This window comes from Phragmites australis, chromosome 7, assembly GCF_958298935.1.
Source record: "Phragmites australis chromosome 7, lpPhrAust1.1, whole genome shotgun sequence".
In the NCBI taxonomy this organism is placed as follows: domain Eukaryota; kingdom Viridiplantae; phylum Streptophyta; class Magnoliopsida; order Poales; family Poaceae; genus Phragmites; species Phragmites australis.
The window spans coordinates 30,995,518-31,011,201 of record NC_084927.1 but is presented as its reverse complement, the minus strand read 5'-3'; the positions used below and the strand labels follow the sequence as shown (position 1 = coordinate 31,011,201).

At 56.6% G+C, this 15,684-nt stretch overlaps 1 protein-coding gene across 1 annotated transcript; it reads right to left on the bottom strand.

The window, feature by feature from the left end:
- Positions 1 to 445: 445 nt before the first annotated feature.
- Positions 446 to 1,814, bottom strand: LOC133924715 (protein TRIGALACTOSYLDIACYLGLYCEROL 1, chloroplastic-like). Its single transcript, XM_062370377.1, has one exon. It carries the CDS (start codon positions 1,721 to 1,723, stop codon positions 707 to 709), a length of 1,017 nt encoding a protein of 338 aa, XP_062226361.1. The 5' UTR covers positions 1,724 to 1,814; the 3' UTR covers positions 446 to 706.
- Between the last annotated feature and the right edge of the window lie 13,870 nt (positions 1,815 to 15,684).

Here is a 15,684-nt window from a genome sequence, read left to right as displayed (position 1 = left end):
AGATATAATAAATGAAGAAGGGAAATTGCACCGTGGTCCGTAAACTTGCACCGAAGTTACATTTAGGTCCTAATTTTGCAACGATGAGTTCTACACAACCAATACACAAAAATGCAACAAATGGTGTCCCCGTTCCCTCGGCCTCTGATACACGGCAAACAGAGGGACGCCGAGCTCCAGGCTACGGCCATCTTGTCATGCCCTGCGGCTGGGCATATCCAGGTTTGAAAATTCAACAGTAACCGAGTAAAAATCATAATAACCGGTCATCTCGGTCCGGCTCGATTTTAGAAACCGAACGGTAATTAAATTTGAATTCAAAAAATTCGAAAAAAAAATCTAAAAAAACTAGAGACGATTCTAAGACCTTCTTTTGAATTCAAAAAATTCGAAAAAAAATCCTAAAAAACTAGACACAATTCTAAGACCTTCTGTAAAAAACATTTCGAAAATAATATCGTTTGCATCATATTCTATAGGGAGGAAGTTTGAAAAAAAATTTGAAACGTGCGGCAGTTTAGCACAACAAAGGTAGAACACACTAACTGACTTCTCATGGATATCAGGGAAACAATAATTCATTTCACCTGGAGAGTGACTGATGTTGCATTGCTCGCCTCTTTGAATCCGCTGCTCCATTCTTGTTAATGTACAAGACTAAACTATGCTCCTATGAAGCAAAAATTTCCTCCCCAGTCGCCTTGCCTCAACCCATGGCATACTTGAGTGAATCACCAGCGCCCTGGAAGAACAGACACGATAGAGCAAAGTCTGCAACGAAGATCCCAACCAAAGAAACGACCACTGCTGAAGTTGTGGACTCGCCGACCCCCTTGGCTCCTCCATGGGTTGTGACTCCCCAGGCACAGCTCACCACCGCGATAATGGCACCAAACACCTGAGATTTCAGCAAGGAGCTGATCAAGTCCCATGGCCGCAGCGCCCTGCGCGCTGACTCCAAAATGATGCTGACGCTGACACCAAAGACAGAGTCGGCCAGGAATGCCGAGGAGGCAAGCCCGAGCGCGAAGCTGATCAGGGTAAGGACGGGGAGCGCAAGCACGCAAGCGAGGACGCGTGGGACCACGAGGTAGTCGACGGGGTGGGCGCCGAGGACGCGGAGGGTGTCGGTCTGCTCGGATACCTGCATGGTGCCGAGCTCAGCGGCGAATGCTGAGCCAACACGGCCGGCGACGACGACGGCGGTGACGACAGGAGAGAGCTCGCGCGCGAGCGCGAGGGCGAGGACACCGCCGACGGAGCGGTGGAGGCCGAGGCGGGTGAATTCGCGCACGAACTGGATGGTGAAGGCCATGCCGACGAAGGTGGCGGTGAGGAGCGCGACCCCCGCGCTCCCAGGGCCCACGCGGCGGAGCTGCGCGAGGAGGTTGCGGCGGTGGACGCGGCCCGTGAGGACGCGGTGGAAGACCTGGCCCGCGAGGAGCAGCGCCGAGAGCCCCCTCCAGATCGCGCTCGGCGGGGACCATTTGGAGAAGAGAGAAGGCAGGGGAGCCGGCGCGGTCTGTGCAGCCAGAGGGGGCGGCGAGGGAGGGGAGTTGGTACCGGCGGCCGTGGGCGTGAGGGAGAGGCGGGGGACGGGCAGGCGGCGGCGAGACGGGTTTAGACGGAGGAAGTGCGGCTTGGGGCTCGCGCTGGATACGTGGCGGAGTTGGTGGGTGGTAGCGGAGGTGGGGCGGAGGAGGAGAATGGCGGCGGACGACATGGCGGCGGTGGCCGGAGATCGGGTCGGTGATCGGGTCGGCGGTGGCGGAGTTGGTGGGCAGAGGAGGAGATGTGGAACGGCGCTGTGGACTGTTGCTGGGAGAAGGATGGGTTCTCGTATCGTGGGCTTTGGGCCGCACTAGTGGGCTGGATGGGACGTGCTGTTTGTAACGTTTGTTGGGCTTTATGAAAAATTTAACTTTTTGAACTGAAAATTCGGTAAGAGCTAAATGATATCTTCTACATCATAATTTGTTTTTAAAAATTTTCATGACTATTTACATAATGTTTTAAATTTTGAAGTAATTAAATGCTATATTTTTACTTTTTAAAGCATATCACCTGTTGAAGGGTGATAAGCACATGTTGTTTTTTTAACAGACGATGGTAGACTAGATGTGCGATTTTTCAAAATAGAAATTTATTTTTGTCATTTTTCAATTTAAGAAATATAAAAATAAAAAATCAGTCCTCTTGGACTATGCTCGGGCGCAGTCCTCTTCGACTAGAATTTGCCGGACACCTACTACAAAATTCCAAATTGAATTTGCTTAGCCGTACGTCAGGTACTGGGAGTCGTCCTGACCATACATCATTCAATCCGGACTACTACTTTGCATTAGATATCTCTAATAGTTAAAGATAGTATCAACTCTTATATGATAAATATATTTTTTAAAATTTATAAATATTCTGTTATTTATAACTCTTTATATCTTATAGTAGAGGTAGCTAAGTATTTGTAGTACAGATGTGCCCATCTTAGCATCTCTCGTCTATGAATTATGTACGATAAGACACATATAAATTTTTATAAATATGCTTTTCCAAATGCTGGTTCCGCGTCTTGTCAAGAGAGGACGCTTCGTGACCTAATCTCATCGGCTGGAGACATACGGGAGCCGAGCCTGATCATTATCAACCATAAAAACCAGCGGCCCGACCATCAGAGACGAAAATGTCTTCGCTCGCCTTGCCTCTAAACTCGTCGTTGCACCACCCAACATGATTCACAATTTGAATGCTTGTAAACCGATGTGTATTACTGTTGGTTAGTGCCTGGGTTTCAAAGATATCGACATGAGTAATGGTGACTCACTGACTATACGAATTCGACATGCAGATCCGTCTCTTTTCACTGAACGCCCTCTAAAGAACTTTCTCGTCAGCAAAACTGTGAAAGTAAACCAAAGAGTACTCCTCATTATTTTCATGCGTCTCGACATGATTATACGTGCGTTGATTAGGTACATGATGAAGGCGATTGGAGAAGCGCATTTAGAGGCTACATTAGTAGGCATGGGCATATAAAGGCATTGTTTAACAGGCCTCTAGTTTCCAATTTTATTTTAGATCTGGTATTTATAAATTAATATAAAATAGTTTAAGTATTTATTTTCAGTTTAGAACTCACGTAAATATCTTTAGTGTACTCTCAGATTCGGTTTTATAAATTTCTAGAGCTAAAGATATTCGGCTCTAGAAATTCTCTGAGATGGATTTCTACCGAACAGACCCAAAAAATACACGGTAAATTGGTTAGAAACCAAATCCGGAACATGCCAAAAATATCTAACAAATAGCAAGCCCAACTCTGAACAATGGAAACTAATCATCGTGATGTCCTTATGGCCTGGTGTAGCTTGATGCAGGCATCTGGAACACATGCACGTAACATACATGGCAATGTCTGGTTTTATAAATTTTTAGAGCTAAAGATACTTAGCTCTAAAAATTCTCTGAGCTGGATTTCTACCGAACAGACCCAAAAAATACATGGTAAATCGGTTAGAAACCAAATCCGGAACATGGCAAAAATATCTATCTAACAAATAGCAAGCCTAACTCTGAACAATGGAAACTAATCATCGTGATCTCCTGATGGCCTGGTGTAGCTTGATGCAGGTGTCTGGAACACATGCACGTAACATACATGGCAATGTTCCGCTAACACCTTGCAATGGGAACAGGAGCTGGGGGAACGTTTAAACTAGAACAGAACTCTTTGAAGATAGTCGTGGAAAGATCCTTTATCAGGACCTTATCTTGGGTTTACTTTACTTCCGGTATCGGTTCCTAAATTAAATAGCTGATATATACAAAATTTAATATAGTGATATCAAATATATACTTCGAATAAAATAATTACTTGAAATAGGTAAAATATGATCTTATGGATAAAAATCCACGACAGACCAGTTAGACAGAAGAGCCTACAACGGAGCATAGCAAAACAAACAGAGCAACCCAATACCATAAGCAACTCAGGTAAGGACATGACCTTAGACTTCTTCTTATTAACTTTATCTGAATTGAGGTTAATCTTCATCTCAACAATATAAAAGCAGCAAGACCGAGTATGTAAGATACTCAACAAGTCTTATACTACTTTAAAGAGTTGATAGATGCATAAAAGATGACTCAAGAACAATGTTTTATGGTTTAGTTTTAAGCGTAAAGCAGTTTTATATAGTTATTCAGTTATATTCTCTATTGTTACTTTGAAAACAGATCAACAGGGTAATAAAATATATCTAGGAGATTTTTGATTCTAGAAAAGGCTACACCTTGCTTCACAATCTCTATCATTATGTCTAGTGTACCTCTAGTATCACACAACTTCTAATAGACTAAGCCAGCAACCTCATTATACAGATACCTAGTACACACTCGCTCGTCAAGGATACTGTCGGAGGATGAACTCCTGTCGCAGGGATCCCGAGAGACCCCCTTTTTAGAGATTCGGCCGGGGGATGATCCTGAGCGAGCTTGTTTGGGAAATAAGCGGGAAACGGAAATAAATGCGTGGCTGGTGGGAGATGATCGTCCTAGTGCGAGAAAGATGGGTGCACCGGGGTTTAGACAGGTTCGGGCCGCACGGGGGCGTAACACCCTACTCCTGTGTGAGTGCTATATCTATCCTCGAAGGGAATTCTTCAAGGATGTATCTGGTTACAAGAGAGAGCAGCTTACAGAGAGCTTGAGGCTCTCGTGTTCTAGCTTGGCTTGAATGGGTTCGAGCGTCTGCGTCCTCTTTCTTTTTTCACACACCCTTTTACGTGTTCTCCATCCTTTCCTTTTATAGGCGCGCCGACCTCGACATATCCTGAATGGGAAAGAGGGGGTGCGAGTGCCAAGGTGCCACGGAGAAAGGCGTCATCATTCCGTCTTGGCGAAGTGACAGGAGCGGTGGAAAAATGCGGCGCGCATCCGACCACCCGCCACTGTGGAAGCCCTCAGGCGCCATAAAGGGGGCCCACCGGGCAGCCTCAGAGGTGCCTGGTGCGCCCACCCTGTCTTGACCTTCTGCCAGGGTAGGGTGGCAGGCGGAGCGCTTCGATTCTGGCAACGTTATCCAGAGGCACCCGGATGAAACGGGACGGGACCCGTGCATTTAATGGACCCACGCCCCCCTGCTAGGGCATGGCAGGGTCTGACACTGGGGCGTGGGCAGCTGAGAATGTCAGGATGTTAGGATGTCAGGCCGCGCGTGCCTATTAAATGCGGCATTAGGCCTTTGACTGGCTGACACCCCGACGATGGGACACTTCGGGTCGTCGAATGATCTTGCGCGAACCTTCGGGGAAACGAGTCCTCGGGAGCCGCCACGCGCAGCCCCGAGCACTCTCTCCCGAGCACTTCGGTGGGACCTTCGGGGAACCGAATCCTCGGGGGCTGCCACGCGCAGCCCCGAGCACTCTCTCCCGAGTACTTCGGCGCGACCTTCGGGCAAATGGGTCCTCGGGGGCTGCCACGTGCAGCCCCGAGCACTTTCTCCCGAGCACTTCGGTGCGACCTTCGGGGAACCGGGTCCTCGGGGGCTGCCACGTGCAGCCCCGAGCACTCTCTCCCGAGCACTTCGGTGCGACCTTCGGGGAACCGGGTCCTCGGGGGCTGCCACGTGCAGCCCCGAGCACTCTCTCCCGAGCACTTCGGTGAGACCTTCGGGGAACCGAGTCCTCGGAGGCTGCCACGTGCAGCCCCGGGCACTCTCTCACGAGCACTTCCTTCCCGGTATTTGGACTCTGCGGATCATCGGGGAACCGGGGTGCTCGGGAACCTAGAGACTACTGCCCCGAGCACCTTCCCCCAGGACTTAGTTTCTTCTTATCCTGCAGGGTGGACCTCGCGGGATGGTGAGATGTGGCGGATGGCCGGCCCGGTCTTCGGGATTCAGGGATCCCTGGTTCCTAATACACCGACAGTAGCCCCCGGGTCCATTGGTAGGCGACGGGACGGAGACTGCGAAAGGGCCCTTCATCGCGGCCGAGGCCGAGGCTGGCGCAGACGCCATGTGGCAGGCTTTCAAGAGGTGGCCCTTGCGGACCCAGACCTCAAGTATGCCCCAACGGGAAAAATGGGTGGACGCGTGTCCACACAACTTCCGAAGGGTATGATGACCATACGGGCGGCACGCGCGGTCGCCGCGCAGATCGAGGAAAATACGCCTGGCAGCCGCTGACATCGCGCGATCGGTGGGAGATTCGCCTGGCAGTTGCGTCGATCGAGGCGACGCCTCGCCGAGCGAAACGTTTGGGCGGCAGTTTTTGAACTTTGAGATATAAAAGGGGGAAAGGATCGGTCCGTCCCCCTCTTTACGCTTTCTCGCACTTGTGCTCTTGCTTTCTTTGCGCTCCGAAGCCCTTAGGAAATTCTCAGGCAATCGGAGCATTCTTCCTTCTCTCTCTTTTTCCACCACCAAAACACCTTCCATCCTTGCCAAGATGACGAGAGTTGGAGGAGGACGCCGGGACAAGGCTTCGGTCAGCATCTTGCCAGAGTCTCGTCTGAGGAACAAGGAGGCGGCGGACAAAATCAGAAAACTACTGGTGCCGGAGGGGCAAGAAGGTGCTGTGGCGGTGAGGCCGGCGAGCCTGACACCGGCGACGACCGTCCCTGGGCGGATCGTCCTCTTCACTTCTTTTGTGGCGGCGGGGTTGGTGCCGCCGTTCTCCACCTTCTTCTTGCAAGTGTTGGAGACGTACGGCATTCAGCTGGTGCACCTAAGCCCCAACTCTGTGGTGGCGCTGGCGACTTTCGCGCATTTCTGCGAAATGTTCGTGGGGGTGATGCCGTCGGCGACGCTGCTTCGCCATTTCTTCGTCCTTCAGCCGGTGGGGAAGAAGAGGGGGCACTCCACGGCGGACGTCGCGGGGTGCTGCAACCTTCGGCTCCGGGACGACCTGGGGGATCATTACATTCCCCAGGTGCTGCGCAGCAAGTGGGAGGAGTGGTGACGGGACTGGTTCTTCGTCGACGTAAACCCCCACGAGCGCCTCGAGCTGCCGGAGGCGGCGGCGGAACCTCGGCGATCGACGTGGGAGGCGCCGCCACCAGAAGATGCGAGGCTGAAGCCGGTGCTGGAGCGCATCCTGGAGCTGCGCGAGTCTGGGCTGACCTCCGTCATGGTGGTCGTGGACTTTCTGCGCCGTCGGCCTTCGAGCTCTCGCGAGTCCGCATTGCCTAAGTTAAGAAACAAAGACACAGACTTCCTTGCCCGGGAGATAGATCGATCCCGCTCGGAACACGCCGTGCCTAGTGAACACTTTTTCACTTCGCGACCACTCAGTTAGTAGAAGGGAGACGCGTGCGGGCGAGAATGTGACCAAGAGTCCTCGTGGTCCGGTGGTGCCCGGGCTTAAAACGGGCCGGACCGAGCACTGACAGCCCGCCCCCGAGGCCTGAGCTCCGGACTACCCGAGTAGCTCGAGCGATAGGATTACCCAGGGTACCCGAGGACTCGGTAGTGCTCAGGGTCCTTAAAAGCGGACCGAACACCACGACCACCACGAAGGGCTTCGGTCAGACATTACCGCACGCGCGCTACTCCTTTCTGCAAACCGCTCTGTCGCTCTGGGAAAAAGTAGACACGCGGCAGGGTTTTTGCGTGCGAGGAGACCACCTCGCCGAACAGATTAAAGCGCGAGAGCCCCCGAGAATGACTCGGGGACATAAATTTACTTAAAGCAGACTTGTCTGAATATAACCACTCACCGGACAGCTGTCGGCCTTCCGGCCCACCGATCCAGGAGGGGTGTGCTTCTGAGCTCGGGTGCCCGGGGACTTGATTCTTTCAATGGAGCGCCCGAGTGCCCAGAGGCATACTAGGCTCCTGGGGTCGGGTGATCTCGACCACCCATGCCTAAGTGGTAGGACCACCCGAGGACCCTTGGGGCCGACCAGAGACCGGGGCATTGAAGCCCTCGCGGCCGAACTGCTCGTGATTGCCAGCCTGTGACTTAAGAGAGAATATAGAATTTCTTTGTCTGGTGCGCTCTGCTAGTGCGGTACTTGCTATAGACTGCTCTCGTTTTCGACCCGAGACCTCTTGAATACCCGAACCGGCGGACAAGAGCGGACAGAGGCATAACCCAGAGGTCCTATGGTCTGGTGGCGCCCGGGTATGACAAACCAGACCGAGCACCGACAGCTCGTTCCGGGGGCCTGAGCTCCGGACTACTCGAGCAGCTCGAGCGATGGGATTACCCAGAGCACCCCGAAACTCGGTAGTGCCCGGGAGCCTGCCACGACACCGAACACCACAGCCTACCATGCCGGACGTAAGTCAGCGGCGACTGCTCGCATGCATACCGATTGGGATTCTTTTATCAGCGGGGAAAATGAGAGAGCGAACTTTTTCTCGCACAACCGAGCACCTCACCAGACAGATTAAACATACGGAATCCAGAAAGAAAAATATCTCGACGCAGCGATTGCTTATTGAAATACCGAATGTACAATATTTACAAGGTTGGGTGATAGCGACTTACCCAAGGGGCGGAGCCCTTGGACTGCTTGGACGGGGAGAAGCCCCCGGCCTTGCCGACCTGAGCTGCGAGCACGACTATCTACGGGTAGAAACGTCGGAGATGCTCGATATTCCACGGATTTGGGAGTGGCTGTCCTTCTTCTGTCGCTAACCTGAAAGAACCTGCCCGGGGGACCGCGATCACGGTGAAGGGACCTTCCCACACAGGGGATAGCTTATTCATTCCTTTGCGCGACTGGACGCGTCGGAGAACTAGGTCTCCCACCTCGAGAGACCGGGCCCGGACATGGCGCAGATGATAACGCCGTAGACTCTGCTGGTACCGAGCCGCCCGGACAGCGGCACGCCGCCGGCGCTCTTCCAGGTAGTCCACGTCGTCGCGTCTTTGCCGTTCCTGCTCACCCTCAGAGTATGCATGCACTCGAGGGGAGCCCAGCGTGAGCTCGGAGGGGAGGACTGCTTCGGCGCCATAGACGAGGAAGAACGGAGTCTCCCCGGTGACGCGGCTTGGCGTAGTCCAATTAGCCCACAGCATGGCTGGCAGCTCGTCCACCCATCCCTTCCCGTGCTTAGCGAGCACGTTATAGGTCCGGGTTTTGAGGCCCTTCAGTATCTCCGCGTTGGCGCGCTCGACCTGCCCGTTACTCCGAGGATGAGCGACGGAAGCGAAGCAGAGCTTGATGCCGAGGTCTTCGCAATAGTCCCCGAACAAGGCACTTGTGAACTGGGTGCCGTTGTCGGTGATGATCCGGTTCGGGACGCCAAAGCGGCTGGTGATGCCGCGGATAAACTGGAGCGCCGTGTTTTTGGTCACCTTGATGACTGGGACTGCCTCCGGCCACTTGGTGAACTTGTCGATAGCGACATATAGGTATGCATAGCCCCCGACTGCTCGGGGGAATGGACCCAGAATGTTCAAACCCCAGACCGCGAAAGGCCATGACAGGGGAATGGTATGAAGAGCCTGAGCTGGCTGGTGAATCTGCTTTGCACGGAACTGGCACGCCCTGCAGCGCCGAACCAGCTCGGAAGCATCCTGGAGAGCTGTAGGCCTGTAGAAACCTTGCCGGAAGGCCTTCCCGACCAGCGTGCGGAACGATGAATGGCCACCGCACTCGCCCTCGTGGACCTCAGCGAGAAGATCGCCGCCTTCTGCCCGGGAGATGCATTTCAGGAGGACACCTCCTGCGCTACGCCGGTAGAGATCCCCATCTACTATGGCATAGCGTCTGGACTGCCGAGCAACTCTTTCGGCAGACGCCTCATCCCCGGGTAGGAACTTTTCTTTCAAGTACCCTCGGATGTCAGACATCCACGAGGCATCTCGAGAACATTCGGCGAGCACAGCGCACTCGCCGGACGGCGGCGCCCTGGCGGGGCTTCCCACTGAGAGCATCGCCGGGGTCCCCTGAATTGAGTTCTTGGTTTCCCCTTCATCCTGTTCGGCAGGCAGGACGGAAGGCCGTGCGAGTCTTTCTTCAAAGACTCCGGCAGGGATGCGCGCACGTGAGGAGGCCAGGCGGGAGAGCTCGTCGGCCAGAGCGTTGTCGCGGCGAGGGATATGCCGCAATTCGAGGCCGTCGAAGCGTCTCTCGAGCTTCCTGACTGCAGCCACGTACGCCGCCATTTGAGGATCCGTGCACTGGTACTCCTTGGATACCCGGTTGACGACCAGTTGGGAGTCCCCTTTGACCAGGAGGCGACGAATCCCGAGCCCCACCGCAGCCCGAAGGCCGGCGATGAGACATTCATAGTCCGCCATGTTGTTGGATGCGCGGAACTGCAACTGCACGACGTACCGGAGCTCTTCACCTGTTGGGGAGGTGAGAACCACTCCGGCCCCTGCGCCTTTCAGCGAGAGGGAGCCGTCGAAGTGCATGACCCAGTACCCGGGCGCGTCGTGCCCGGGATAGGCAGAGATCTCTTCTGGGACGACGCAGGGGACGGGCGTCCACTCTGCCAAGAAGTCGGAGAGCACCTGGCTTTTGATTGCCTGGCGACTGACGAAGTGTAGGTCGAACTCCGCCAGCTCTACTGCCCATTTGACAACACACCCGGTGCCTTCCTGGTTCCAGAGAATGGGTCCCAGTGGATAAGTGGTAACCACCGAGACCTTGTTGGAACTAATGGCGCAGCTTCCGGGAGGCAACGAGCACGGCATAGAGTAGCTTCTACGCCTGGGGATACCTTGTCTTGGCTTCCCGGAGGACTTCGCTGACGAAGTACACCGGTCGCTGTACCCGGCGACCCAGGACGGCGGCTCCACCCGGGGGGCTACTGCAGCCCCCAGGGTTGGCGGCACGGTCGGGGCTGGCCGGGCACTCGGGCTCGACTCCTTGGCTGGGAAGAGCAGTGTGCTCGGGCTCGACCCCTTGCCCAGGGGGAGCCGCGAGGACAAGTGAGTGGTCGGGGGCCTCTGGGAGCTAGGACCCAGCACCCGGCCCTAAACACTCATCGCGCTCCACCACCAGCACTATGCTCACGACCTGAGGAGTGGCCGAAACGTAGAGTAGTAGGGGCTCACCTTGAGAGGGAGCCACCAACACGGATGGCGAAGTAAGGTACTTCTTTAAGTCGCGGAAGGCCTGCTCGGCCTCCGGCGTCCAGTCAAAATGATCGGATTTCTTCAGAAGCTTGAAGAGGGGGAGCCCTCGCTCCCCGAGCTTGGAGATGAAGCGCTCGAGGGCTGCCATGCAGCCGGCGAGGTGCTGGACCTCCTTGAGTCGAACCGGGGGTCGCATCTGCTCGATGGCCCGGATCTTCTCTGGATTGACCTCGATCCCTCGGCCAGAGACCAAGAAACCAAGGAGCTTGCCCGCCGGCACCCCGAAGACACACTTCTCCGGGTTGAGCTTGAGGCGGGTAGAACGGAGACTGTTGAAAGTCTCGGCAAGGTCCTCAAGCAGGGTGGCACGGTCTCGGGTTTTGACCACGAGATCGTCGATGTAAGCCTCGACGTTGCGGCCAACCTGCGAGTCAAGAGTAATACGAATAGCGCGCTGGAAGGATGATCCAGCGTTGCGCAGGCCGAAAGGCATTGACATGTAGCAATAAGTCCCCACCGGGGTGGTAAAAGCAGTTTTTTCCTCGTCCCCTACGGCCATGCAAATCTGGTGATACCCAGAGTTTGCATCTAGAAAGCATAAAAGATCGCATCCCGCAGTTGAATCTATAATTTGATCAATGCGAGGTAAGGGGAAGGGATCTTTAGGGCAAGCCTTATTTAGGTCGGTGTAGTCCACGCACATGCGGAGCTTGCCGTTAGCCTTCGGGACGATGACCGGGTTTGCTAGCCAGTCGGGGTGGAGGACTTCTCGGATGAATCCGGCGTTGAGGAGCTTGCTGACCTGCTCGCGGATAAACTCCTGGCGCTCTGGCGCCTGCCGCCGGACCTTCTGCCTCACCGGGCGGGCGTTCGGACGCACCGCCAAGTGATGCTTGATCACCTCCCTAGGGATCCCGGGCATGTCGGACGGTTGCCAGGCAAACACGTCTACGTTAGCCCGGAGGAAGGCGACGAGCGCGCTTTCCTATTTGCTGCCCAGGTCGCCGCCGATACGGACAACCTGGGTAGCGTCTTCGCCCACCACGACCCCCTTCGTTGGAACAGAGGTGTCGGTGGCGAGTCGGGGTTTGGATGAAGATAGTCCCGGGCCCCCTGTAGAGTCATCGATCTCGGCCTGCGCTGAGACCAGAGCCATGTATGACTGTTCAGCGCAGGAGACGACGCCGCCGGAATCGGCGATCACAGAGATGGAGCCTGCGGGGCCGGGCATCTTAACCGTAAGGTATGCATAATGCACGGCCATCATAAACTTGGCGAGCGCCGGACGCCCGAGGATGGCGTTGTAGGGGAGAGGGAGCTCCGCGACGTCGAAGAGGACGCACTCCGTGCGGAAGTTGTCCCGGCTCCCGAACGTGACAGGCAATTCAACCTGCCCGAGGGGCAGGGAGTGCCCAGGGGTCACTCCACAGAAAGGGAGCGACGGCTTTAGGCGTCGGGAAGACACTTGCAGCTTCTCAAAAGCCTCCTTGGAAAGCAGGTTAAGGCCGGCACCACCGTCGATCAGCACCCTGCCGACCTTGACATTGCAGACAGTGGGGAACACTACCAAAGGTAGTCGCCCCACGGCTGCAGTACTGGCGGGGTGATCAGCCATGCTGAACGTGATCGAAGTATCCGACCACCTTAGGGGCCTTGCGGCCTCCTCGCTCGGGGTTGCCGAGCACACCTCGCGTCGCATGACCTTGATGCCACGGCGCGAGGAAGGCGTGTACGCGCCCCCGTCGATGAAGGCGACGGTGTGCTCGGGCTCCTGGAAGCCGAGCTCGGCGTTGTCGGGGGCGACCTCAGTATCGCCTCCTCCACGGGACTCGTCGTGCTCCCTCTGGCGCTGCTCCACGAGTCCTTTGACCGTACGACACTCCGTGAGGTCGTGCCATCTGGTCTGGTGTATGGGACACCATTTACCTGGCTCGGGCCCCGTGGGAGCGGGGGCCCTCGCTGGAGCGGGAGCTCGGCCGGGGGCCGGGGCTCTCGCTGGAGCTGGTGCCCTTGCTGGAGCCGGGGCCCTCGTATGCACGGAGGCCCGAGGAGGAGCCCGAGCAGGGGCCATGACGGGGCGTCGATCGACATCCGGCCGGCGCCCTTGCCGGTGATCGGGCTCTTGCCGCACCCTGTGAGCGGGGACCTGGGTTGGCTCAACGGGAGCGGCCTCGCGCTTCCTTCTCTTCTTCTTTTCCCGGTTGTCGGAGAGGGAAGAACTTGGCTGGTCGGAGGCGGGGCGAGGAGCATGCCACGCCCTGGCCTCCGCAGCCTTGGCGCACTTATCGGCCAGTGCGAAGAGTTCCGCAGTGGTCTCAATCTCGTGCGTACCTAGCTTTTCAAGCATCCGCTCATCGCGGACGCCCTGCCGGAAAGCAACAATAACAGCGTGGGGGGCCACTCATGGAATGGTGTTGCGAACCTGGCTGAAGCGCTGTATAAAGCACCGTAGCGTCTCCCCTTCCTGCTGTTGAACGGCGTGAAGATCGCACTCCAAATTGGGACGCGTAAACGTGCCCTGAAAGTTGGCCACGAACTGGTGGCACAGGTCATCCCAGGAGCCGATAGACCCTAGGGGTAAGTTCATAAGCCAAGAGCGAGCGGAGCCCCTCAGGGCAACATGAAAGTAGTTTGCCATCACCTTTTCGCTGCCTCCGGCCGCTTGGACGGCCGTTGTGTAGATCTGGAGGAACTCGACGGGGTCGATGGACCCGTCGTACTTCTCCGGCAGCTCGGGGCGGAACTTGGAAGGCCACCTGACTCGGCGGAGCTCGGCGGTGAAGGCACGGCAGCCGGTGCCGTACCCCGCAGCGCGAGCGGGGGTCCTTGGTGGCGAGTGGCGGCGAGCCGGGGATCCCCGGTGGCCTTGGGCCGGGAGAGAGGAAGTCTGGTCCTCTGCCCCGACCCCCTGCCGGGTCTCCCGCTGACACTCGAGAGTAACTCGGGCATCCTCGTGGCCCCTCCGCTCGTCAAGGCGCAAACGAAGGTCCCGAGCTTCAGACACGACCAGGGGGACGGCACTCCGCCTGGAGACCCCTCGGCCCGTTGAGGAGCCGGCTCTGGCGGCACCATGCTGGGAAGTGGTGCGAGGACTCCCGGCCTGCACCTGGCGACGAGCAGTGCCGACCAAAGCGACGACATCTTGTATCCACCGGCCTTCCGGAGTGTTCGGCGTGGCCGTAACGGGCGGGTGCCTAAGGAGAGCGTGTGCTGCAAGCAGCGCGCTCCCTGGGCTGGCCTCGCTGAAAGCGAGCCCGCGTCGAGGTGGCACCCGACGCGGTCCAGAGGCGGATCTAGCGGCCGAGGTCCCGACCACCTGCTGGGGGTCGGAAAGTGCGTCGGCAGCGGCGACGGCGGCGCTGATGGGCCCAGCGCCTTGATCCCCTTGAGCGGGAAAAAATGCGCACGTGGATGGCGGCTGTTGCTGGTACGTAGCAGCGACTGGGCCTCCTCTGGCGTCGAGCAGCGCCCCGTCACTGGAAGTGGAGCCGAAACGCTGGAGGCGGTGCCCACCGGCCATCTTTTCCTGTGGGAAGAAAGCGAAACAAACAATCCAGGGATATTCGCCCCTACCTGGCGCGCCAGCTGTCGGAGGATGAACTCCTGTCGCAGGGATCCCGAGAGACCCCCTTTTTAGAGATTCGGCCAGGGGGATGATCCTGAGCGAGCTTGTTTGGGAAATAAGCGGGAAACGGAAATAAATGCGTGGCTGGTGGGAGATGATCGTCCTAGTGCGAGAAAGATGGGTGCACCGGGGTTTAGACAGGTTCGGGCCGTACGGGGGCGTAACACCCTACTCCTGTGTGAGTGCTATATCTATCCTCGAAGGGAATTCTTCAAGGATGTATCTGGTTACAATAGAGAGCAGCTTACAGAGAGCTTGAGGCTCTCGTGTTCTAGCTTGGCTTGAATGGGTTCGAGCGTCTGCGTCCTCTTTCTTTTTCCACACACCCTTTTACGTGTTCTCCATCCTTTCCTTTTATAGGCGCGCCGACCTCGACATATCCTGAATGGGAAAGAGGGGGTGCGAGTGCCAAGGTGCCACGGAGAAAGGCGTCATCATTCCGTCTTGGCGAAGTGACAGGGGCGGTGGAAAAATACGGCGCGCATCCGACCACCCTCCACTGTGGAAGCCCTCGGGCGCCATAAAGGGAGCCCACCGGGCAGCCTCAGAGGTGCCTGGTGCGCCCACCCTGTCTTGACCTTCTGCCAGGGCAGGGTGGCAGGCGGAGCGCTTCGATTCTGGCAACGTTATCCCGAGGCACCCGGATGAAACGGGACGGGACCCGTGCATTTAATGGACCCACGCCCCCCTGCTAGGGCATGGCAGGGTCTGACACTGGGGCGTGGGCAGCTGAGAATGTCAGGATGTTAGGATGTCAGGCCGCGCGTGCCTATTAAATGCGGCATTGGGCCTTTGACTGGCTGACACCCCGACGATGGGACCCTTCGGGTCGTCGAATGATCTTGCGCGAACCTTCGGGGAAACGAGTCCTCGGGGGCCGCCACGCGCAGCCCCGAGCACTCTCTCCCGAGCACTTCGGTGGGACCTTCGGGGAACCGAATCCTCGGGGGCTGCCACGCGCAGCCCCGAGCACTCTCTCCCGAGTACTTCGGCGCGACCTTCGGGGAAATGGGTCCTCGGGGG